General features: G+C 42.9%; 1 protein-coding gene across 3 annotated transcripts in view; it reads left to right on the plus strand.

The window, feature by feature from the left end:
• LOC147022550 (MAP/microtubule affinity-regulating kinase 3-like) overlaps positions 1–18,067 on the plus strand; it is a 145,052-nt gene extending 126,985 nt beyond the window's left edge. For 2 of the 3 annotated variants that reach the window (XM_085887235.1, XM_085887238.1), the window contains exons 15-18: positions 8,171–8,449; positions 12,344–12,370; positions 13,194–13,238; positions 16,227–18,067. In XM_085887235.1, coding sequence (XP_085743361.1) covers positions 8,171–8,449; positions 12,344–12,370; positions 13,194–13,238; positions 16,227–16,572 — 697 coding nt within the window. In that variant the 3' untranslated portion in view covers positions 16,573–18,067. The remainder of the gene's footprint in view (positions 1–8,170; positions 8,450–12,343; positions 12,371–13,193; positions 13,239–16,226) is intronic. The other variant, XM_085887237.1, reaches the window with a different exon arrangement.
• Positions 18,068–24,646: the final 6,579 nt, after the last annotated feature.

Below are 24,646 nucleotides of genomic sequence, written 5' to 3' on the forward strand. Positions count from 1 at the left end.
GATCATGATATTTCCATCTTGGAAAATTTCACACACGTGCTTTACATTTCATAAGCCGAGTGTCAGCCTCTTCGTGGTTGCTGGCTAGGCTGAGTACCTCTTCCATCGCAATACCACATTCATTTACCTGATAACGGTATGCCTCGTCATCCAGTCCCACAAACAATGTGTGCCCTTGGATCTGCTCGAGGCATGGTGATCACTGCCATTCCTTAACAAGGAAGTGTAAAAGGGCTGTCTTGAATTTTTCCTGAGTTCAGCGCAGCATTGAAATTCTTGGATGCTTTTGGTCAGGACCAGAGATGATGAAGTCAATATCTGTACATACCAGTCCTCTCATGTCCTGCTCGATATCTTTTATTGATGGTCTTTTGTGTGTGTCACATACAAAGTTTACTCTCTGCGAAGTCTAACAACCTTCCGAGTACAACTTTTGCTATTCCTACAAATGTTGCAGATAAGTTCACAAGGGTACGTGTGAGAAACGTTGCATCAACCGCACATGCATCTCGACTTTGCGGTTTACCGCTTCTCATCCTTTCCTCCAATTTATGTATCAGTTTTGACTTGTCGGTTTTGTTGATCGACCCGTCCACATGTGCTGGTGTCGTGGACATGAGCGCAAGAGGATAACTGAAAACCAATTCAAGATCCAAATCGCTGGTCATCCCAATGCACAATAGCCATCCGAAGAGGTCTCGTATCCCCTGCAACTCTTGCGTGTTTTATTTTGCACACCGATGCGTGAGCTTCCACTGAGCTTTAGCTTGTATCTCACTGGGCTGCGACAGCTCGCGCCAAAATGCGAACGGGATTCTCCAAAATGTCTGGAAACGTTTGCGGTGGTTCTCAATTTCCTCGCGTGAATCGCAGGACGTCGCTCTGGTGGCGCTGGAATTTTGAACATGTTCAAAAAATTCGTGCGACAAATGTTGTCTCAAAATAGTCACAGAGTCGTTGCGGTTGTCTCGAACCCTTCTCAATTTAGTTTCCGTGAGTCAGAAGGTGCGACAAATGTGACATGCAATGTAATGTAGATAGTTTCACAATAGTTCAATCCAGATATGACTAAAAAAAAACAAACAAAAAAAACCAACTCGTAGTCCATATTGTAAAACCAGCATTGTCTTTCCTCTTTCTCTCCTGTTCTGAGTAATGGCCTTCAATGCAAACTTTTCACTTTCCCATCATTCCTAAATCATGTCACACATATTTTTACATAAATTAGGTTACACACAAAATATGGTCACACCCACAAGCCCCTATCAAGGCAGATGAACAATTGGGTCACACACAATGTTTGTGGGTGCAACGTTGACAAGTAACAGAACACTTTGAACAATCAGGCTTGGTCAGCATTCTCCTTTAATCCCACCATCCTGTTCTGCCAGGGCACAGCTCCCACACCATTGTAGTACTCAGTCAGGTACTCTCTTACTCATTTCCCAACTGACAATATGATTGCTAGAAGGGAGAGGCCTCATATATATATATATATATATATATATATATATATATATATATATATATATATATATATATATATATATATATATATATATATATATATATATATATATATATATATATTGTTGTGGTTACCAAATTCGCAAACCACCATTCAGGTCCCTTAGGTGAGGTATCTCGGCAAGTATATGTGTAGTTAGGCCCAAACCCGTTGTCTAGTGGGAATACATGTCATTTATACGTGCTGCGACTCTTCAGGATAGCCGTTTTTCTTTTACTATCTTTATTTTGGACCAACCGCCATGATTACCACCACAACCACAACATCAACCACCAACCACAACACCGCTTCACCACAACCGCCACGACCTTCACGTCACACCTCGCAACCGTAGCATCGCCACCGTTCTTGCCCCGCTGTGGGTACCGGTGTTGGACTCGTGCAGGGCGCACGTTGAACAGCGTGTACAAAATCACGGATTTTGTGCTTCAAAAACGGATCAAAAACGACACGCCCACTTTTTGCCGTCCAATCGGTGAGCGAGGGGCGATTTGGCCCCGCCTCCAGAACGATCGATATATGCAAATTTGTGGATCAAAAAGCCTTCACGCCCACTTTTTCTCGGGCCAATGGGGAGCGAGGTGAAAGGTCAAAGGGAGGGGGTCAAAGGCGAAGCTACGGGGGGATAAAAGGACCGTGTTCGTCAGTCAGAGCAGTGTGGAAGTCTGGAGCCCGAAGCCTGCAGTAGCTGGAGAAGCTGAAGAGTCGAACGAGGAGAGCCCAAAGAAGAGTCCAGGGTGGAGAGTCCAGAGGCGGAGAGGCGGCAGCGGCGAAGGCAGACGAGGGGGTGCTCGCGACGGTGCCGGGAGCTGCACGCCCGAGGAAGGCCGGCAGCGCGACCTGGCCGAGGTGGAGACGCACACCAGGGATAATAAAGATCCTCTATACCCCGAGCATCAGCAACCCCCTCCTGTTTCCCCCCGCGCTGAGATAGTGCAACCAAGGGGGCCCCTTTTCCCACCCCCTGCCTGACACTGTCCGCGAGGCCCGCGGAGAGAGGCGCCATCGCCGCTCTGCGTCTCATCACCAGACGGGTAGGCGCGACCCGGTCTCGGCCTCAGGCCCGCCTCATTCTTGGGGGTATTTCTTTTCCTTGGTTTTGGGTATGTGTTGTCGGCGCCGTCTGTGAAGTAGAATTGTATAAGTGTTGCCGTGTGCTCGGTAGTTGGTATTAGCTCTGCACTGTGTTTTCGCTTTTATATTTGCTTTTTGTGTAAATGGAATTGTGTTTTCTTTTTTTTGTGTGCTTTTGGTTGAATTGAATGTGTGCTTCCCGTGTGCCGCGAATAAATGTGCTTTATTGTTGAACTGTTCTCCCGCTTTGCTTCGTCTTTTTCTCCCATTGAATCCTCATCTTGCTTCACGTAAAGGGTTGGTAGTGGGCTGAATACGCCCGATAATTAATCGAACCGTCGAGGTCGACGATAACACCGCTCGGTTATTCTGATAGTACGGAACGGGTCGCTTAAGTGGCCCGTGTCCGAAGTCGACCTGCGGCGAGGTGCGATCGCCCGGTCTACCCTCCGCGTGGGTACTTAGGTAGGTCGAATTTGGCGAGCAACCCTATCCCACGCGGGGGCTGATTGGCTCGATCGCGGTGAGACCGAAAGGTCCACCCGTGACTGGTTCCCGGCGTTAGTCCGAGAGGGTCACGACTGGATTGTCCGTCCGGTGGGCGACGTGCCGCGATTCGAGTTACGTGGCCGTCAGCACGCCGGCGGGCGCGAAATCCGCAACAATATATATATATGTCCCGATTTCTCAATTGTCACGCACAGTTGTCATGCGACTGTTGCACGACATTTGCGCGATGGTCGCACGACCGTCGTGTGACCGTCGCGCGACAGTTGCATGTGCCAAAAAAATCTCAGTTTTGTCACCTGAACGTCGCGCGAATGTCGTGCGACATGTATGCGAACTCCAGGCGAAGTTCATCCCAAATTTCGCTGGGAGTTTGTGGAACATTCGTGCGATATTCGTGAGACATATGCAAATGTGTTTTAGTATAAATTCAGTGTGATTCCAAGTGAAAATTATCGCCGTTTTATCGCAATTTGGTGTCTCCAACGAGTCGCGAGCTGTCACAGCCCAGTGAGATACAGGCTTTAGACGCATGGGTTTCCCTCGCAGCAAACACCTTCTTCAATGATTTGATCTCCTCCTTAATCGATCTTCCTGCGGGCAGGATGCAAGTACGATTTGTCTCTTGTACCGTCGTCATGTACAAATACAAATACAAAATCCATCCATCCATTGGGACCATCCTCTGTAAAGAGCGTCGTTGCTGCCAAAGCAGTCTCCTGGGCTGTTGGGCACAATCCTGGACGGGTCGCCACTCCGACGCAGGATAGTCTCCAAAAACCACAATGTCCTATTCCTAATTTATTTTTAATGTTTACCCATGTCCACAAAGAGATGGGCTTTAATATCCAACACGCATGTGCAATGGTGATGTTTACATAACTGAATTAAAAACGATATTTTTTTTTCACACTTTTGGGTGAAAAAAAAACACAAAATGGCGTTTTTCACCCCAAAAATCAGCAGCTGCGGCAATTAAAAATCGTTTTTCGTAATCAGCATCAAAATCTGATTCAGAAATCGCCCTCAAACCGTTTGGCTTCAGGCACATGATTAAAATTGCCGGAGCTCTTGCATTGCAAGGGTTGTTCATGGTTGAAGTGTGATTTAAAAAAAAAATTTTTTGATGATGTCACTGGTGTCTTCGGGTTTTTTTGATGATGTCATAGGTGGCTTCGGTTTTTTTTTTTAATGATGTCACAGGTGGGTTCGCTATGGCATCATAATTGCATACATCGAATGCTTTATCCAATTGGTATGAAAAAATTTGAGGGTCATCGAGGGCTTCATCGTATTCGGGGGGGGGGGGGGGATGACGTCATCGGTCACGTAGTTTGGCAGCCATGTTGTTTTTTTTACATAAAAACCTTTAAAAAGCTTCTTCCCCGAAACGGCTGAACAGATCGAGTCGAAAGTATACAGGTATGATTGCCGATCCATGAGGAACAAAAAGTTCTCCACCAATGACATCTGAGGTCACATGGTTTGGCAGCTATGTTTTTTTTTTTTTTTTGAAGAATTAACCTTTAAAAACCTTCTTCTTCAGAATGGCTTGGGGGAAACTTCATCGAGGGGAAACTTCACCCACATGTTCCCCAAGCCTTGGAGATACCAGGGTGTTCACGAATAATTAATACGTCACATGGTCTGGCAGTGATATTGGGTTCAAGGAAAATCTTCAAACAATTATTTCTCTTGAACCGCTTCATCAATCGACATGAAACATCACAGTTATGATCTCGTAGTCATGGGGAATATATGTTTGAAGTATTGGATGCATGGCCTGGCAACCAAAATGATTAAATATTTTGATTCTAGGTTCAGGGATTTAAATCAAACTTGGTACAAGCATGTATAATGATGTAATAAAGTGGGCGGAGGCAAAGCTGGTGACATCGTGACGTCGAAGAGTTCCCTTCTATTATTATGTTGTTTTTTTTTTTTTTTACATCCTTCTGAAATAACGGCGATGATTGACATTTGTCTGGATCTCAGTATGACATGAACAGGAGTCAGATCAGCCTTGGATCTTCTCCTTGTAAGCAGCTGCTGCTAGCCTGTTGATGGGAAGTGTTATTGGATAGAACCATGTGGCGTCATCTGCAAAGAGCAAAACAGGGTTTTACAGAGCATAATGGAGCATATTTGTGTACATGACTGGTAAGACTGGGTTCAAGATGCTGCTTTGTGATGTTCCTACCTCTAATGGGAGGGGAGATTAAGGGATTCCAAATACAAGGTGCCTTTGAAGAAAGCTGCCAATAAGACTGAGTAACTGACAGTATGAGTGAATTAGGTCATCGATCATAGAAGTGACCTTTGTATCCAGAAGGCAGAAAGCTTGGCAAGCAGAGCAGGGTGCCAGACTCATAAATACCTGAGATGTATCCAACGATATAGCCCCGACCTCTTGTTTGAGGTTGAGTCTCAATCGTTTGTTAAGAGAGAAGCTGTGGCATTTCCAAAGTTGTCACTGGGACAAAATCCAAATTGATGATCAGAGATCGGGATGTTTGAGAAAAGGAAGGACTTTGTCTACTTTGATGATTGATTCCTTGACTACTTACAATTGAAAGTAAGGTAACCAGTTTTTGGTGAAGATAATCTCTTTTTGCACCTTTTTATAGATTGGAATGATGCTAGCTGTCTTCCAAGCAGATGAGAAGAAGCATAATATTATGGACTGACTAAGGAAAGCAGGTGGATGAGATGTCAGAATATTAACAATAGACTTTGAGAACACGGATATTTTTTCGATCTAGGCTCGTCGCTGAGGGATTGAACATTCATTCTGAGATATCCGTACAACTCAGAGTGGATTCTGGTCAGTACATTCTCTACAGTCTCAGGTGAAAATGTCGGTGTCCAGGAAGCAACGGGATATGAGATTTGGAGGTAAACACCAGGTAAAGACATTTGGTCTTTCCTTAATGAGTTGGTTTTGTAATTTTAGTAGAGTGAGACGATTGAAGGGTCCACACACCAGAGAGACTTAACACGGTACCAGCAGTACTTTGAGGAAGGTGGTTGAAGAGTTAATTCTTTAGATGAGCCAGATGAAGCGTTCTGGCTCACCTGAGGATTATACACACTTGTTGCAATTCTTGGAGAATGACATAGGTTAACCTTCACTTGGGTTAACCTTCCATGGTGAGAAAACAAGTTACTTGATGGCCATTACCTATCCACTGGATTGAGTGATGTGGTGTATGGATATGACAGCTTGGTGAGATTGGAAAAACTTGAGAGAGACAGACAGACAAAGAGAGACAGACAGAGAAAGAACTATTTGGTTTTTTTTTTGAAAGCTTTCCATTACAGTCAGGCTGCGGGAACATCAAGACTCTGCAGCATTGTGGTTCTCGAGTTATGAGCGTATCTCAGTTAATGATTGCAACTCTACCTTCACTGTGTATCAGGTTTTATTTCTGAATCCCTAGCTTGGCAAAATGCATTCTTATCGCCCACTAGCATGGAGAGAGGGGCAGTTCAAAACAAAGCAGCACTAAGAATGAGACTGGACACTGCATCTGGACTTTTGAAAAAAATCAGGAAGGACTGAGAGAGGTTGAGAGGGGGAGGGAGGGAGGAAAGATAACAGAAGACAAGTCAAGAGAGGGGTTGAGCATTGCAAATAAACCAGTGACCAGCAGGAGCCGCTTGGTTTTGAGAGTCGTGTGAGAAGTTGTATGTGGTAAGGGATGGGTAGGGAATCTTTCTGGGAGGGGTGGGGGGGAGTTGATTGATGTTCAATGTTCATGATAGGGTAGGAAAGAGAGGGGTGAGGGTATGATGATCAAACACAAAGGGTGAGGTTGTGGGTACATGATACATCAAGGTAGGTGGGAAAGATAGGAGTTTATTCGCCCCGTTGGACTTAGTCCAAAATGGGGGATCATGGATTTGGTGTTGGTGTGTGCGTGCGTGCGCATCCACAATCATCTCAGACATGTATGGACCAATTTTATTTGTACTTGGCAAATGATGACAACAAATGATGTTGTCATCAGACAATAAAGACAACAAATGATGGTATACATAAGCGCATCATTTTTTTCGAGATCAGATCCAAGATTTCCGACTGGTGGACATTTTGTTACTTAAATGTGTCCCCAACAATTTATCAGACAAACATGGTCTGATTTTGTTCAAACTTGGCACAAGCACAGTACATGATGGCATGCACGTGCAAATCACTGTATTTGCGATCTGATCAAAGATGGTTGACTGGTAGACGCGGCCATTTTAGTTGTTAAAAAACCCCAAAAACCCCAGGATTGAACACGTTCCCAACCATTTCTCAGACATACATGGTCTGATTTTGTTCAAACTTGGAACAAGCACAGCACATGACGGCATACACGTGCGCCTCACTTTATTTTGCGATCTGATCGAAGATGGCCGACTGGTAGACTGGTGGCCATTTTTGTTGTACATATATATGGGCTCGCCCTTTAACTCCATACAGCAAAATTACTAAAACAACGGGGGCTATAACATTTTACGTCTTTTTTTGCTTGTTTATGTTTGAATGATAAGTGACGAGGATGAAAGATAGAGGGAATTGGCAGTGTGAGGGAAGAAGAGCAGGTGAGAGAGAATGGGTTTAATGGCTCGATGAACATACTCAAGAAGAGGACTGAAACATGAACCAACTTGAAATAAAAGATAAATGCATTATTAGACGTGGAACGAGCAGATGAAATGATGAACATCATCAAATGCAGACATCAAATGACTGTTCGATGATGCAAATCTTAAGTGGGATCCTTTGCTTTGAAGGTAGTTCAGAACACCAAAACTCGGACTTTTTTCATGCACGATTTTTACACGTCATTTTATCTTCCAGTTACATTCATTTGTGAAAATGATGTTTAAAATCAAACTTGTCTGTCGTTTTTCTGTAATAGCCAATGAGACCGAGTTCCTTCTGATGACTCTCATGTAGAATGCAGGACTTGGTTTTCCGTTTGATTGCTGCTGATTTGTTTTGTAACCTTGTAACCATTTTCTGCTGTGCACTTGCTTTGCCTTCCTCATCTCTTCACCTCTGTTTTGCAGCACGGCGGGTGGAAAGCACACACCTACAGCCTCACCCTCGGCGCACAGCATCAGTACGAGTACGCCCCCCGGCGCCACGGCGGCGCCTTCGGAGGAGCGTATGCGCTTTCCACGCGGTACCTCCAGCCGTAGCACGTTTCATGGTGGTCAGCTGCGCGAAAGAAAGAACGCCGTGTACAACGGGCCACCGGGATCGCCGACACTCTCGCATGACCCCCAGAGACAACGTGGTGCAACCGGAACGCTTTTCAGCAAACTCACGACCAAGTTCAGCCGCAGGTGAGAACCTCTCTGATGACTCTTTTGATGTGCTCACTGTGGTCTCGCAGAATTTTTGGTTCTGGTGTGAAGACGACTCTATGAAAAGTGTTGTTTTGCCTTTTTAATGTGTGTCACGTGACACATGGCTCGACTATACAGAAAGTCCAACAACATCACACTAACTTTTTTGGGTAATGGCCAAGACTATTTGTTCACTTTTAAAATATTTCTATTGGTTTAAGGTATTTTATGTTTTTATTTCGAAGCTGGGGTTAAAACCTGATCAGTTGTGTTAATGTTTGAGTTTTAAGTCTGGAGTTTGAGTTTGATACTCGATCGCATTGCAAATGTAAGTTGTTCTGGTTTTGTGCTGATAGGTGTTGCATTGTGGCGTTCATCCTTGTCATTTACAATTCAAAAATCTTTTGAGAGGAAAATGCAGTATTTATCCCTCATCTTAAATTTTTTTTTAAATTATCCTTATCTTTAACTTTATTTATCTTGATCTTTAACCAGATTTGGTGATGTAATGGGGAGAGGATTACATTCAGCGCTGTCTTCATTCCCACTGATGCTCGGTTATACTCCTCCTCTGCGGGATGGAGTCGATAAAGCCCTCCAAGCTGCACTGCCAGGCCATGTCTCAAATGCGTGTCGATCAACGTAATACCAGGCAGCACCACATGCGTGGCCCTCGGTCTCATGGAAACTGCCTTTTCGGCTCGGTCTTCACTCTCAGCGAAGCTGGTGAATTTGGTGCGGTCTTTGATCCCACGGAAGCTCGGTCCCATTCGTCCTCGGTGGGAGGATGTAAGCAAAAGGAGTCGCCAAAGCTCGGTCCCTCATGCTCAGCCGGAGGGAGTTGACAGAGTCTACTGAGCTGCAGACTTAGGCCATGGCACAATGTATGTCGAACAACGCTTCACCGTGCACCATGTGTGCGGTCCTCTGTCCCGCCTAAGCTGTTGTGCTCGCCACGGTCTTCGTTCCCATTGATGTTGTGTTCAGCATAGTCTTTGGTCCCATCCATCCCTGACAAAGGGGGAGGCAGCAAAGCGTGCCACCTCCTTGCCGCCGTCGTGTGTTGTGTGTGTGTGTGCGCGTGTGCGCGTGTGCGCGCGTGCGCGTGCGCTTGCCAGCTTCACTACAAGCTTAGATCATGTAAAAAAAAAAAAGCAACAAAAACAAGGCTGCAGTGCAGATTTTGTTTGAGTGCACCAATTTAGATTTGGAGTTTCATTTCTTTAGGTTTCCAGCTTTCCAAAAACCAACATAAACACAGCACTGTGTTGGTGAAGATGCATCATATAACCATTTATTGAAGAGTTTTTGTTCCGTTTTAGTTGAGAAAGGGCCACTTGGCATGGCATCATGCTCCTTTTGAACATATCACGGCAAGGTAACAAATTGATTTACCAGCAAATACATCTGATCACGAGAGGAAGAGTGGCACGATTGTTTAATTTCCTCAGAGGTGATCAATTTGGTAGTTTTGTTTGGCAGTTTTGTTTCAGCTGGTTGTTGGGGACATTTTGTTGATCCACAATGGCTGTGCAGTTTTCCTACGTCAGAAGAAAGAGTTGAAGTTGTCGTGCCTGTCTCCTGCTGTTCCCTCCAGGCCTTCTACTGCCCATTACCACCTCATTATGTCCGTCATTTATGGCTGAGGTTTAAAAAATATATTTATTTCCAACCGCTGAGCCACCGTTCTCCAACTTGTTTCCTCATGCTGTGGTGCCCCCATGCTCTCTTGTTCTCCTCCCGCCCTCCCCCCCCCCACATACTACTGTCTGTTACCCCTTTACCCTTTGCTCTGCTTTCCACTGAGCCTTAAAACTTGCATTGAACACTTCAATAATATACTTTTGACATTAAAAATGAAGTTTCGATTGAATGAAAAAATGGAAAACAGACTTCATTCTTTCCAGTGACATGGTTTCGGGAAGTAATCTACATGAACCGTCAGGAATGAGAAACTTGTGAGATAATGCGGATTGCTGCATTTTCCTGAATTCCAAAGTCATTTCTGAGAGTTACATTAACTTTTTGTTCAAGAGAATTTTTGCCCATTTTAAAACCGATGAAGATTTCAAAATGATATACAAACGCCCATTTTGCACTTTTCCCACACTGCATTGTGGTTGAGATGGAAGTGATGGTAAGGGAGCGTTTCAAACGCATGTTTCACATGCTCAACATCACCCAACAATGGGAGGAACTCGTTTCCTTCATCCCGTACACACCTGATGATCAGCGACCCTCGACAAATGGTAAACTTTTAACAGCTGAGAAGCTCCGTTAAACGGTTTGATTTTTTTCTGCAGGTACAATGGCCAACTTGTTAGAAAAATAACCATAGTTTGTTTTATGTTCCAAAGCAATACTCGTTCAGTCCAAGTGCTGGAAAAGATTATTCTAAATAGATCGCATGCCTGTGCACAGCACGACATAAGTTTCAAGTTAATTGTGCTCGTCGAAGATTACAATTTTCCACATGCCGGTAAAGGATGTACCCTCTTAAAGGTGACCCTCAAAAGGAAGAGCTTTTAAATTCAAAATCTTTTTCTTATTTTTTGTTGAGTGACGATATGGAAAGTATGCTTTGGATTAGACGAGTCAACTCGAGCCAGAAGTTTATCTTACAAGCTCGTATGGTGAAGAATGAAGGAGTACATGAGGGAATTTGATGCGATGACTAAATGTGGCTTGGCTTTGTGGACATTTTATATTCTCTTCACTGTGGCATTAGTCCCTGACAAGGTCCCAGGTCCCTACTCCCGGGTCCCCGAACCGTTTCATTATGTGGTCGGTGTCCCTCGTCCCCTTCACTCGGCGGTTGGTGTCCCTCGTCCCCTTCACTCGGTGGTTGTTGCCCCCCTCGTCTGCTTCACTCGGTGGTTGGTGCCCCCCTCATCCGCTTCACTTGGCGGTTGTTGCCCCCCTCGTCTGCTCCACTCGGTGGTTGGTGCCCCCCTCGTCCATTTCACTCGGCGGTGCTGAACATTGCTGCTTTAGAGTGGTTCATAAAGTGATCAAATTATTAGACTTTAAAAACTGGATAATTGCATTTATTTAACAAAGATTCAAAGGTAACTTCTTTTACTTGGCTCATTTGTCTCGTTGCTTGTTTTTCCACTTTAGTAAGTCTTTCATTCCCTTTTAATATGTATAATACCCAAATATGAACAGTCATTATTTATAGAGCCTCTGGCCTAGAGGTACGCACACTCGTCTGTCTAGCCTGTGTTTGAATCCCGACCCAGATATAAACTGTCATCCCAGTGTTTCAAAACCAGGATGAGTCATCAATGTGTGCGCCGTTTCTCAGATAGACGTTAAGCTGATGTCCCATCTGATGGCATTAGTCTCTGGACGTTAATAGCAGTAGGTGAGTTATCACCAATACCATGAGCAAATTACAAATTCCTGCCTTAACTACTTAGTCGAGCGTCAGGCCTGGTCAGCCTGTTCATTAAAGAGTTGGGCCAAAAACTTCCCCCGGCCAATCCCACAAGAATGTGAGAATAATTGTGGCCATTGAAGAAGATTGTTTATTGGGCCTCGGGCCACGCATGTCCACACTGAGCAGGAGCAGACATGGGGAAAACATGAGAAAAGGAAGGGAAGGAGTATGATTATGAAAAAAGACAAGGGGATGTAGGATGAGTGTGGAGAGAAGGCAAAGTCTGAGCAGATGGGAGTAAGAGGAGAGACTGGAAACGTCGTGTGCAAGGAATAAACAAAATGGAGGGCAGGCAAGTCCAACATTCCATCAGGTTTGCATACGTTGTAAATAGATAATAGCGCTTGTTTATTCTCCTGATTGTTGCACTGTTTCCTAATTGCCAACTAAAAACGTTTTATTTGCTCCTGTTTGTGCTACATGAATGGTTCTTTTTGTTCTGTTTTTAGAAATCTCTCTTTTCGATTCAACAGAAGGTAGGAAGACTTTGCTGAGACAAATATACAAAGTTCTCTCTTTCTTTCTTTCTAACCTAACATCAACATCTCACCCTTAACTTTTGGTCTGACTCTCTTCTGCCGAAAGGGTACATTTTGGTATCTGCTTATACTGCACAGGCTTCTCCAGAGCAACATTCCTGATTAGCTTGTTTTCTGATTTATCTCGAGATGTGCCACTGCTAACCAACTAACCCAATTGTTCCACAGAATTGCCTGCACAGCTTCCCTGACTCTTGTCTCCACTCACTCTCCTTGGCATTCTTTCTGGATTGCCATTTTGGTTTTGTTCTGCTCCTTTTGTCTTTGGTTGTCTGTTGGGAAATGGCACTGGTCATTACTATCTTCGCAAAATGGCAAAAGTTTGTGTGCAGTGTCGGTTGCTTGTGTCGTTTCGGTGAACTTGCTTCTGCTAACAGCTGTATTGGTCGCTTTAAAACATGTCCAAGTAAATTATATATTCTTATCTTCAACCAAAGCATGTTTGGATCAGAAACTGTTGCAAAGTATTTGAACTTTAATGGCTTAAAATAACAGCTGGAGCTGTTGTGGACGTACCTTAACGTGCAAAGCATGTCCGCTATGCATCCATCCCTTGTTTCTTGTCGTTTGCAACAGAAAGTACCAAGACATGCTAAATGTTTGCATGTAAATGTTTCCATTGTTTCAAGTGGTGGATCAAGTGCAGTGAATGGATTTGTTAAACTTGCTCTGATTTTTGACAGATGTAGTGTACGACGCCTTGGGCGAATCATGTTCGTTTAAAAACACTGTTGCTATTTTCCTCCTTGTTCTGTTTGAGGGCCCTCAATGAACCTGAGCGGAATGGGCGTTATGAAGGCACGAGGTGAGAATATGGCCTTTCAAAATACACATTGACATTGCATACAGCTTCCCTTGCTAACAGTGCAATGTGTGGCTTTAGGATCTGACAACATGTCATATATTGTTTGTGACAAAAGGAAAATTATCATTTGGGCCTGAAAACATCGTTGTTGGATGCATTGGAATGTCCGTGACCTACCACCACAAAATGAGTCGGAAGTCCCAAGGATTAATCATTGATATTACTACATTTCCGAAACACGATGAACGTAAACTACAAAACCATACCAAACGTATGATCGTAGTCGGTGCGGTTAGCGAGTTACAAATGTGGCAGGCATTGAGAAACATCAGTGATCGAGTGTCAAAGGTAACCTGCCGTTTTACCCACACGACACGCTCACCTTGGTAACACAGGTATCGTGATTTAACATACTTTACTTCAGGAGGGAACCTTGTCTGAAATTTCTCCCTTGTGTCATTGCAAATGAATTTACGTCGATCACGCTCTGAAATGAATTTTTCGAGTAGATCATTTGATCGAGTTACTTTTCAAGCTTTTCACAAAAACTTGGAATTTTTTCATCCAAATCATTATACTGGACTATATCCTGTACAGCCTGTTGTTAGCTTAGTGGTGAAGGTGGCTTGGGGCCTTAGGATCCTGAGTTTGAGCCCCTGTCAACCATTGAATTAATACCAGGTGGGGTTGACTCAGCCTGTTATACTTCCGAGGTCAGCAGAATGAGTTCCAATGCACTGGGGGTAATAACCATTTGTGGTAACCTGCGTCGGAGTGGCGACCCATCCAGGACTGTACTCCTTGCCAATGAAACTGCTTCGGCAGCCCTACGCGCCTTTATGGCACAAAAGGAATGGTATTATATATTATTATTACACTATGTAACAATTTTTGTTCCTGGGTAGTAAGTGTCATTTCCTAATTGCTGATGCCTCTAAAGTATAGGAAATGGCTATTATTCCCCTCAAACTTTGCTTTTGTGACCAGAAGAGTGTTTTTTTGAAATTCACCTATTTTCAATGAGAAAACGGGTGAATTTGTGTCTTTTCGTTCGCATAAAGTCAGAAAAAAAAAGAACATATGAATGAAAATTAACATGTATTCATACTAAACTTATACAAAAATGACCACAAAAGATTTAGGAGTGAGTAGTTTTTCGAGATTTACAATTATACACTAAATAACTTTCATGAATCAGCCCCCAAATGTAATCTCCCATCATGTTCTGGTTATACTGCCCTTGTTAGCGGCGTTCAAAGTCCAGTATATCCTTGTGGAAGTGCTCGCCTTGCTCCTCAGAGTACGCTCCCATGTTGTCCTTGAATTTATCAAGATGAGCGTCAAGGGTATGGACGTCAAGGGTATGGACCATGGTGCCGTAGTTCTTCACCAGAGTCTCAACCAGCTCCACATAGTTTTCGGCCTTGCGATTGCCCAGGAAGCCCCGAACCACTGTGCCAAAGCTCTTCCAAGCCACTTTCTCCACCCTCGTGAGCTTCTTGGGAAATTCCTTTCACTCCATGATCTTCTTTATCTGTGGTTCGACGAAGACACTGGCTTTGACCTTTGCCTCAGACAGCTCAGGGAAGAAGTCTTGAATGTACTTGAAGGCTGCCGATTCCTTATCTGGAGCTGTGACAAACTGTTTCATGAGGCCCAACTTGATGTGCAGTGGTGGCATCAGCACCTTTTGGGGGGTCCACCAGTCGCTCCCATTTGACGTTGCTCCTCCCCACGGGGAACTCGGTCTGCTATGGCCAGTCCAGCCTGTGGTAGTGCACCTTGGTGTCCCTGCTGTCCCAAAGGCAAAGATAGCAAGGAAACTTGGTCCAACCGCCTTGGAGACCCATCATGAATGCCACCATTTTGAAGTCTCCGATGACCTCCCAGCCGTACTCATCATACTTCAAGGCGTTCAGCAAGGTCTTGACGCTGTTGTAATCCACCTTGAGGTGCACCGAGTGAGCCAGGGGAAGAGAGGGGTACTTGTTCCCGTTATGGAGCAGCATGGCTTTGAGGCTCCTGGATGAGCTGTCAATGAAGAGGTGCCACTCGTTGGGGTTACAGGCGATTCCGATCACCTCACACGGACTGGTCATATTGTGGCAGAAGCAAAGTCCATCTTGACTGGTGAAGAAGCTGGAAACACTGAAGTTGGTGAGGTGACAAGATTCACAAGTATACTGGAAGAAAGACTGGATTCAAGATGTTGTTGGACGTCACATATATATATATATATATATATATATATATATATATATATATATATATATATATATATATATATATATATATATATATATATATATATATATATATATATATATATATGACAACCTCGCAACCATGTGAAAACATGAATGAACCTGACAAAACAAACATTGACGGCCCCATTAAGACCCCTTCAGACCATAACTACCATTGGAACATATATTTTAGAACCCTTTGGACCTCTATAGACTCCCTGGACTCCTTTAACCCCTTCGACTTTTTAACCCTTTGAACCTTCACACCCTTTATACACCTTAGACCGTTTAGACCCGAAAACCGTTTGACCCCTTTCGATGCATTCCACACAAGCATCTATCGAGTCTTCTTTTAACATGCAGACTCCACTTGTTTCCCGCAAGTAATATGCAAACTCTACTCTAATATGCAAAACTGCAAGTAATATGCAAACTGTGCTCTGCTGATGTGGTTAAAAGACCTGTTGAATTGAGATGGCAAGATTTGCTGTTCCTTCACTGTTTAACTCATTGAATTATCAAACTTGGCATGAGCTTTTCCTTTTGTGCTTGTTTACCAAATTGCAAGAGGCACAATTTCATTCGAAAGATGTTCCTTCACAACAGAAATATCCTGATCTGTTCAGAAGTTTCACCCTGTTTTGTTCCCTTCTTTGTGGTTAAGAATATGAAAGATAAACTTGCAGTTTACTCGCATATATGTAATCTTTCAATCTTGGTCGTCTCCTCATTCTGGTTTCAGCCACATCAACACGACAGAGCTACATGAGGAAACGAAAGAAGCGAAACCTCGTTCCCTACGCTTCACGTGGAATATGAGAACCACCAGCTCTCTGGAGCCAGCCGAAATAATGCGCGAGATTCACAATGTGCTTGATGCCAACGGCTGTGACTATGAACAGCGCGAGGCCTTTCTTTTGTTTTGTTTGCACGGTGAGGGGCACGGAGAGGATGGTGTGCAGTGGGAGATGGAGGTGTGCAAACTTCCACGGCTGTCGCTCAACGGGGTCAGGTTCAAGCGCATCTCAGGCACGTCTTTCGCTTACAAAAACATTGCCTCGAAGATTGCAAGTGATTTGAAACTTTGAGATGGACCACCTGCTGACCATGCGGCAGGACATTTTTCATTATTTTTTCTTAAGTGAAGTCGATCACTCGATTCCCAATAAACTACAAAAATAGAAACATCATTCATGTTTAACTTCTATTTCCTCATTCTTGTTTGGTCCATTTTGAGTTGTGTACATTTCTTGATATCTCATTAATATCATATTTCCTGGATGCTTGCTGTACAGTGAAAATGCAACGTGTTTTTTTTTTTTTTCCTTTGGGTACACCAGCCTCGGGTATGCTAGTTTCCACGCACACATTGGCTTGGCTTTGATCAGATGATAACTGGATTGTTTTAGTGACTTCCATTCTTGTCACCAGAATTGGTTTGCTCTCAAATTTTGCCCGTCTTCATACGAAACGTGCTGAGAATTCTGTTTCAATATCCTTCGGTGAGACGTCATTCAGGTTTCGCACATTTCTAACTGATTGCTAAATTGCAAGTTTGATGTGAGTAAACCATGCGCCCTTATAATGAACTGAAATTAACACAGATGCTTTTTGCAATTTGCTCAAATCACTGGAGGGTGTGTCAACATTAATTATTTATCGAAATTTTCATTCATCAGAAACATGAGCTGTTTACGTCACCAGAAACATAAGTGGTTCGACGATGGGACCGACCATCCATCGTACATGTGGAGTTCTAGCAACGAAAAGGCTGCCGATCATTTCCTGCAAATAAGCTACCAAAAAAGGTCTCTTGGAAACGTGTGGTCCTTGGTGTGAGTAGCATGAAATGAGTTGATAAAACAATTCACAGGGTGAAGATTTTTATCAGAAGTTTTGGTCTCAGGTTATAAGGTATACTTTTATATTTCTTCATTTTCCCTGCTGTCAAACTCAAAATAATATCTTGCATTTCTCATGGAATGCCACAACCCAGAGCTCTGAAGATGCATCACATGACCTGTGAAAGCTGTGATGTTCTCTCGGCATTAATAAACTCTTCACACACTAAAGTGCACTAAAGCCACATTATAAAAATAGTCCAATACTTTTTGCTGACATTTTATTTGTATTTTTTCTTCATGTCGGTGTAATTATGATAAGTTGGGTGACATCACAGTTATATGCTTGTGTACAAATTAGTGTAACATAAGTTTTTTGCTATTTCTACATGCCTGTGATAATAGCTTGTATCAGAAGTATTTCACAATCACCTCTTCTCCAGCGATTTGGGAAGCAGTGCTACCAAAAAGAAGAAGAAGAGCTAACTACGTACTGAAAATTATGCGTGTAAAGTGGGAGAGAATGAGGTATGAAGCAAAATGCAGGTAGATATTGTGCTAATGCGTGGCAACAGGTGTTTTGCTGTAAATATTTTGCATTGTAATTGTATGTACTTTTTGGCATTGGGATGCAGCCATTCACCTTTTGAACCACCATCATTGGGTTCTTGCAAATGGTCATTGCAACACGTCAGATATTGTTTTTTTGCAGATGCACAATTAAAATCTCTGTGAAACTCGATGAATGTTTCTGCTGTTCATTTGCAAGTACCCATTCCCATTCCCAAATTCATTTCCTGGTGCAGATTTTGTTGTACTCCAGATTCAATTGAAAGGTTTGACTGAAAGGAGCAGGTACTGCTCGCTTGCTCTCTCTCTCTCTCTCTCTCTCTCTCTCTCTCTCTCTCTCTCTCTCTCTCTCTCTCTCTCTCTCTCTCTCTCTCTCTCTCTCTCTCTCTCTCTCTCTGCTCTCTTCTCTCTCTTCTCTCTCTCTCTCTCTCTGCTCTCTTCTCTCTCTTCTCTCTCTTCTCTCTCTTCTCTCTCTTCTCTTTCTCTTCTCTCTCTTCTCTCTCTCCTCTTTCTCCTCTCTCTCTTCTCTCTCTGCTCTCTCTTCTCTCTCTTCTCTCTCTTATCTCTCTTCTCTCTCTTCTCTCTCTCCTTCTCTTCTCTCTCTTCTCTCTCTTCTCTCTCTTCTCTCTCTTCTCTCTCTTCTCTCTCTTCTCTCTCTTCTCTCTCTTCTCTCTCTTCTCTCTCTTCTCTCTCTTCTCTCTCTTCTCTCTCTTCTCTCTCTTCTCTCTCTCTCTCTCCCTCCCCCCCTCTGCTCTCTTCTCTCTCGTCAAACAAACCCACATGTCTATTTCCACCATAAACCACTGCAAGAGGTCCACTCACTCAAACTTCTCAGCCTCATCATTGGCAATGACCCTGCTGAGCAGATGGCCTGCAAAGCCGACTGCCGAATGGGGACTTTCCATCGTGCCAAGTTGTTTGGCGACCCTAAACCCCTCAGTTTATAAATCTGTATCGTGGAGCGTATTTTCTGGGGATTTGAATGTAATTAGTAACAGTGAAATTAGGGGTCTGATGAAAATGGGAGCGAAATATAGGGAAACAGGAACTCAACCTTGGAGCTGCGTTAGGTCTTCATTTGTGGATTCTGTCTCTAATTTTGGTGATTTAAACTTGGTGCACATTTTGTTATCTGGAAATAGTTATAATGCATGGTTTAACAGAGTTGTGAAAGTCCTGGATAATAGGAATAAATTTTTTAGTTGGCGGGGCTTGCTTTCACTGGGTCTGTCTAAACTAGTATTGAACAAGTCGAGTGTTCGTAAAGACATTCGGGATCTCCATGCTTGCTCCATCGGATAAGGCTACCCATAATTTTGTTGTTGTTTGTAAAATGTTTCATGTAGAAGTTTCATTAAGAGAGTTAGGCATTGATACGGTTACTTTCACTAGTATAGGAAAGAGCACATATGTTCCTTGTCATAAGTCATTCCACGATATTATCTCTGATCATCAGGATGTTTTTGTTCATAATTTCAGTATAATATGTAAAGAGGTAAATCTTTGTATTCCTCGACTATTCTGCATCCCAAACATAATAAGAACCCGTACAAGTACAGGTTTATAGCGGGTACGAGGCGGTGTTCCACCAAACAGTAATCGGTTCGAGTTAACTCGGGCTTACAAGCTGTTCGGGAACAGTTCAGGAAATATTGTTTAGTAATTGAGAAGAATTCTGGTATTAACACTTTCTGGAATATTAATTCTTCTTTGGAGTTCTTCGATAGAATTGGATGCCTCAATATCAAGTCAGTTGAAGTTTTTGATTTTTCAACTTTATTTACAAATTTGGATTTATACTAGTGAGGGATTCACTCTTCAAAGTTATTGACAAGGTTTTTAACTCTTAATAAGTTTTTATGCGTCAGGTTTGATAGAACATTCTATTCAAAAATAAACACTGAAGTTTTCATTTTTTGAAGACTTATTAAGGATGCTGTTAATTTCATTATATTTAATACTTTTGTGTGATTTTGTGGGATAATGTTTCAACAGGTTAAGGGTATTCCCATGGGTGGGAAATTGCAGCCCCCTACTAACCGAACCTCACAGAGTTCTGCAATACCGATGTTCAAATGCTTGAGCTCAGATGATGACAAAGACAGGTGATCATCCTCTCTTTGGGATAGGACATTCCATGCATCCAACTGAAGGGACCGCCTCAGGTTAACCCAAGGAGACCGCCATCTGGTGGATGGCACCTCAGCACCACTCTGCCACACACCACCGCAATCTGCCACCGGAAGGTTACCCCGTTCTTTTCCTCCTAACATCAAGGAATGGGGGTCCTGAAGGCTTTGCCCCAATCCCGTCATCCGGTGAGCTGCCCTACGAAGGGCAGCAGCACACGAGGTACTCCCACGGAGTGGGTTTTCAGTTTTCTTTGCATTTGTGGGTTTTGCAAAATGAAGTGTTTTTCGGTTGCCGGAGTGCAAATCCCGCCACCAACCTCCAAAGAAAAAGTAACCCAACTGCAGACACAGTTGGGCACAAGATATGGATGGCCGGTACCTGCACATGATACCTGTAGCAAGTCACAGATGTAATCTGGCCTGACCTGATGAACATTAACTAAGAGTGGTCAAAACACAAACGCGTCACTCACAAATTATTTCTTCTAGAAAATGTTTGATAGCGTTCGTTTGTATATCGGAACACAAGAAGTTGAAGTGGTTGATTATGTCTCTGCTACATCTGAAATGTTGAAATTTACTCTATATTCGTTTCGTGATAGAATGGGTGAGGGATCTTCCGAAAGTTTTATTCCTGATATGGCAACAGGAACAAACGCAGACCGGGACAAACAAATTCAAAGAAAAATAATGTATAACAATGTTACAAAAGCAAAAAACAGTTTTACCGTGGCAGGTATATTTGAATTTTGTGATTATTCTTTGTTTTGTATGGACTAAAGTTTTGTAAAGTTTTGTATGGACTAAAAATTAGATTTTAAATACAAAGGAATTAAAATTAAAATAGCTTTTTGGCGTTGCTAATGCTTTTGCCGCTCAGGACAAATTTGTTATTGTTGAGACTTGTTGGTTTATTAGTGAATATACAGGTGGTTTCAAAAAGATTGATACTACTTTGACTTCCTGCCATTTCTTTGTTTTTTGACTTGTACTGTTTTCCTTTTCAGGGCTTGGTGGTGTTATCGTGGTATTTGTTCCCTGGGATTTATAGCTCTGTAGCTTTACTATGCCATTGACAGTGAAGCAGAAGACAAAAGTGGTGGCTCTGGTATGACACTAAATCCTACTATACAGAGCCAAGCCAACATCGACGCCGTGCGGGATTCTGCAGTGGACAGTCCCATGAAGTCCCATCACCGGCGCTCCTGGGAGCGAGGAATCAAAACAACATCAGTCTGGCATATCCTCACGAAGGAACTGTAGCTTTTCCCATACATCATCTCCACTCGGCATAAAATGAGTCAGGATGACATGAGGAGGAGACTTGATATGTGCAAATGGCTCAGTGACAGGTTGGAGCACGACCCAAACTGGATCACCCAAAGCCTCCTCCCCTACCTCTTCATTAAAAGTCTGGACCTCAAATATCTGAGGCCTTCGCTCAAACCTTTCAGATCTTTCCATGCAGGTTGCCACTGACAAACCAGACATAATCTGCCTAATAGAAACTTTCCTCCCCCAAGACGTGTCTGACTCCCAAGTATCTCTCCCTGGTTACTCCCTCCTCCGGTATGACAGACCTGAGCCTCGTCCTGGTGGAGGAGTTGCTCTCTTCATCAAAGACTCTATTCCTCACTCTCCATGCACTCTTCTCACACCCCCAGGAATACCTCTGGCTACGGCTTCCCCTCCACTCCCAACTCATGTTTATATGTTTACTGTACCGTCCACCTAAAGGTGATGACGACATCTACACCTCACTATCCGAAAACATGGACCATCTTCTATCTTCTCATCCAAACTCTCTCTTCCTCATATGTGGTGACTTCAATTGTCATCATTCCAGTTGGCTAGGTGTGGGTACCTCTCTCACCTGTCATGGCACCTCAGCAAAAGCTTTCTGCGACTCATTGGGACTGAATCAATCGGTCAACTTCCCGACCCGGATCTCAACCAATCGTACTCCATCTCTTCTGGATCTGATTTTGACAAATTTCCCTGACAATATCTGCTGCTCTTCCTCCGCTCCAATCGGTTCTTCTGACCACGTCCTTGTCAAAGTGGACATCTCTCTGACTGTTATCAGAGAACCACCTCACCGCCGTTGAGTCTGGGATTTAACTCAAACCGACTGGCAGGGTTTCCAAGCAGCCATCAAACTTCAAGACTGGTCTCCCATCGCTACTTTCTCCAACATCAACTCATCCTGGGAATTCTTTCAAAGAAACTTGCTCTCCCTCATGCATAGATTTATCCCCTCTCGTCTTCAGTTGTCCTTCCCTTCCTCCTGCCCTTGGTTCACTGAAGCTTGTGGCGAGGCAGTTGTCCTGAAACAACTTGCTTTTGCCTCATGGAAAGCAAACCCAACTGAGGGTAATCTCAGTTCCTTCCATAAAGCTCGGAACAAGTGTGTATCTACCCTCAGGAGAGCCAGAAAACAACATCTTTCTAATCTCAAGTCTGAACTCTCAAACCTTTCTCCCTCCTCAAAATCCTGGTGGTGTTTAATCAAATCTGTTTCTGGTGTATGTTCCCCCTCCATCCCCTCCCTTACCTCAAATGGCCGCACTGCTGATACCGCACGTGAAAAGGCTGAATGCCTAAACTCGGTGTTTGCATCGAAATCTTGTGTCCGAAACCCATCGCTTTTTCTACCCACCTGACCCAGTCGCACTCAACTGTCTCTGGACTCTATGTTCCTTTCTCCTGACAAGGTGGAGAGCTTGCTGTCAAACCTCGACTCAGATTCTGCAACTGGTCCAGACGGCATCAGCCCACGTGTCCTAAAAACCTGCTCTGTATGATAATCTGTGGGGTGAAAGTGGTTCAAGGATAGTAAGGCATGAGGAAGGAGTTGAAGAGAGAGGAGGAGAGGGAGAAGAGAGAGAGAGAGAGAGAGAGAGAGAGAGAGAGAGAGAGAGAGAGAGAGAGAGAGAGAGAGAGAGAGAGAGAGAGAGAGAGAGAGAGAGAGAGAGAGAGAGAGAGATGGAGGAGAGGGAGAAGAGAGAGAAGGAGGAGAGGGAGAAGAGAGAGAGGGAGGAAATAGAGAGAATGAATAAATATAAAAATATGGAAATCAGTGAAATTATAAAAAGATCAAAGGTATTACAGAAAATAAATAAATCTCAACGCACTGAGGAGGAAAACAAAGAATTGGCAAGTCTCTAAGAAATGTATGCGTCAAGACTATTAATATCGGTTTCAGGGAGAAGATTTAAACGAGAACGTGGAGATAAAGAAGAGAAAGAAGGAAAAGTTTATATTATTGATGATGCTCGTGTAATTGACTTTGATTGAAGTTTTACATTTTTTAATCTTAAATAAATGGAGGAGAGAGTGAAGACATTTCCAAGGATTCTTTATGTTTTAAAAATTAAGATTCAAATGTGCATGTTGGAAACTAAAAAGGTTTTCGCACTCTGTCGGAATTTTTCACATAAATAAATGAGTTGTCTAAAATGTAAAAAGAAAACCAAGAGTAAAAATATATCGTATGTTAAAAGTAAAAATAATAGGGTTATACAAAAAAGGTACATCTTCGGTGTGTGGCTCTAAAAAGAGTGAATTCACCAAACACAAACATGGGGGAGATATACAAAAGTTTTTTTTTTATCAGGAAGTAAATTTACAACAACTGAAATACCAGGGGAATTACGTCTACCAGGGTATTCTTTCTGTGGTCCAGGAACAAACTTGGATAAAAGATTAGATGAGGCAGACAATCCTAAATCATGGAGTAAACCCATCAATGGGGTTGATGAAGTGTGCATGAGACATGATATTGATTATGGGAATAACACGACGTTGGAAGAAAAACATGAAGCTGATAGAGAAATGTTGTATAATTTGTCTCTGATACAAAATCCAACCTTGAGAGAAAAAGTTGATCGGTTCATCGTGAAGAAGATGATCAGTGCTAAATTGAAACTTGGGCTTGGAAATTCAAAAAACTTATCGGCTCTAATGATGTCATTAAGATTGAAGAGCAATTTGCTGATGAATTACATAAACCAATAATCATAAAGTTTCAGAGAAGGAAGGTTTATTCCAAGGAAGTTGATTATATCTGTTCCGCTGATTTAATTGAACTCAATTATGATAAGGGGTACAAGTATGCTTTAACCGTTATTGATTTTTAGGAGTCGATATGCGTGGGTTGTCCCTTTAAAAAACAAAACAGGTAATACTCTTATGTTCGCCTTTCAACAGATATTTAATAAAAGCAAGAGAAAACCTAAAAAATTGTGTACTGATGAGGGTACAAAGCTCTACAACAAAACCTTTATGAATTTTCTTTAAAATAACAACATTATATTATACAGCACCTTTAATGAAGGAAATGCGGCTGTAATTGAGCGATTCAATCGCACTTTAAAAGAGAGACTATATAAAAAAATTCACTCAACTCGGTTCTCAACAATGGTCATCTTTAATTCAGGACATTGGAGATAAGTACAATGACACGATTCATACCTCAACGAAAACAAGGCCATCAGAAACATTTACAAAATTAGAATATGAAAAAGAGATTAATGTCAGAAAGCCTAAGTTCAAAGTTGGTGATATCGTCAGAATATACAGGTGGAAATCTCATTTTGAAAAAGGTTATACAAAGCGAT

The sequence above is a fragment of the Eptatretus burgeri genome, chromosome 7 (genome assembly GCF_056783735.1).
Source record: "Eptatretus burgeri isolate ZD-2024b chromosome 7, Ebu_testis_v1, whole genome shotgun sequence".
In the NCBI taxonomy this organism is placed as follows: Eukaryota; Metazoa; Chordata; class Myxini; order Myxiniformes; family Myxinidae; genus Eptatretus; species Eptatretus burgeri.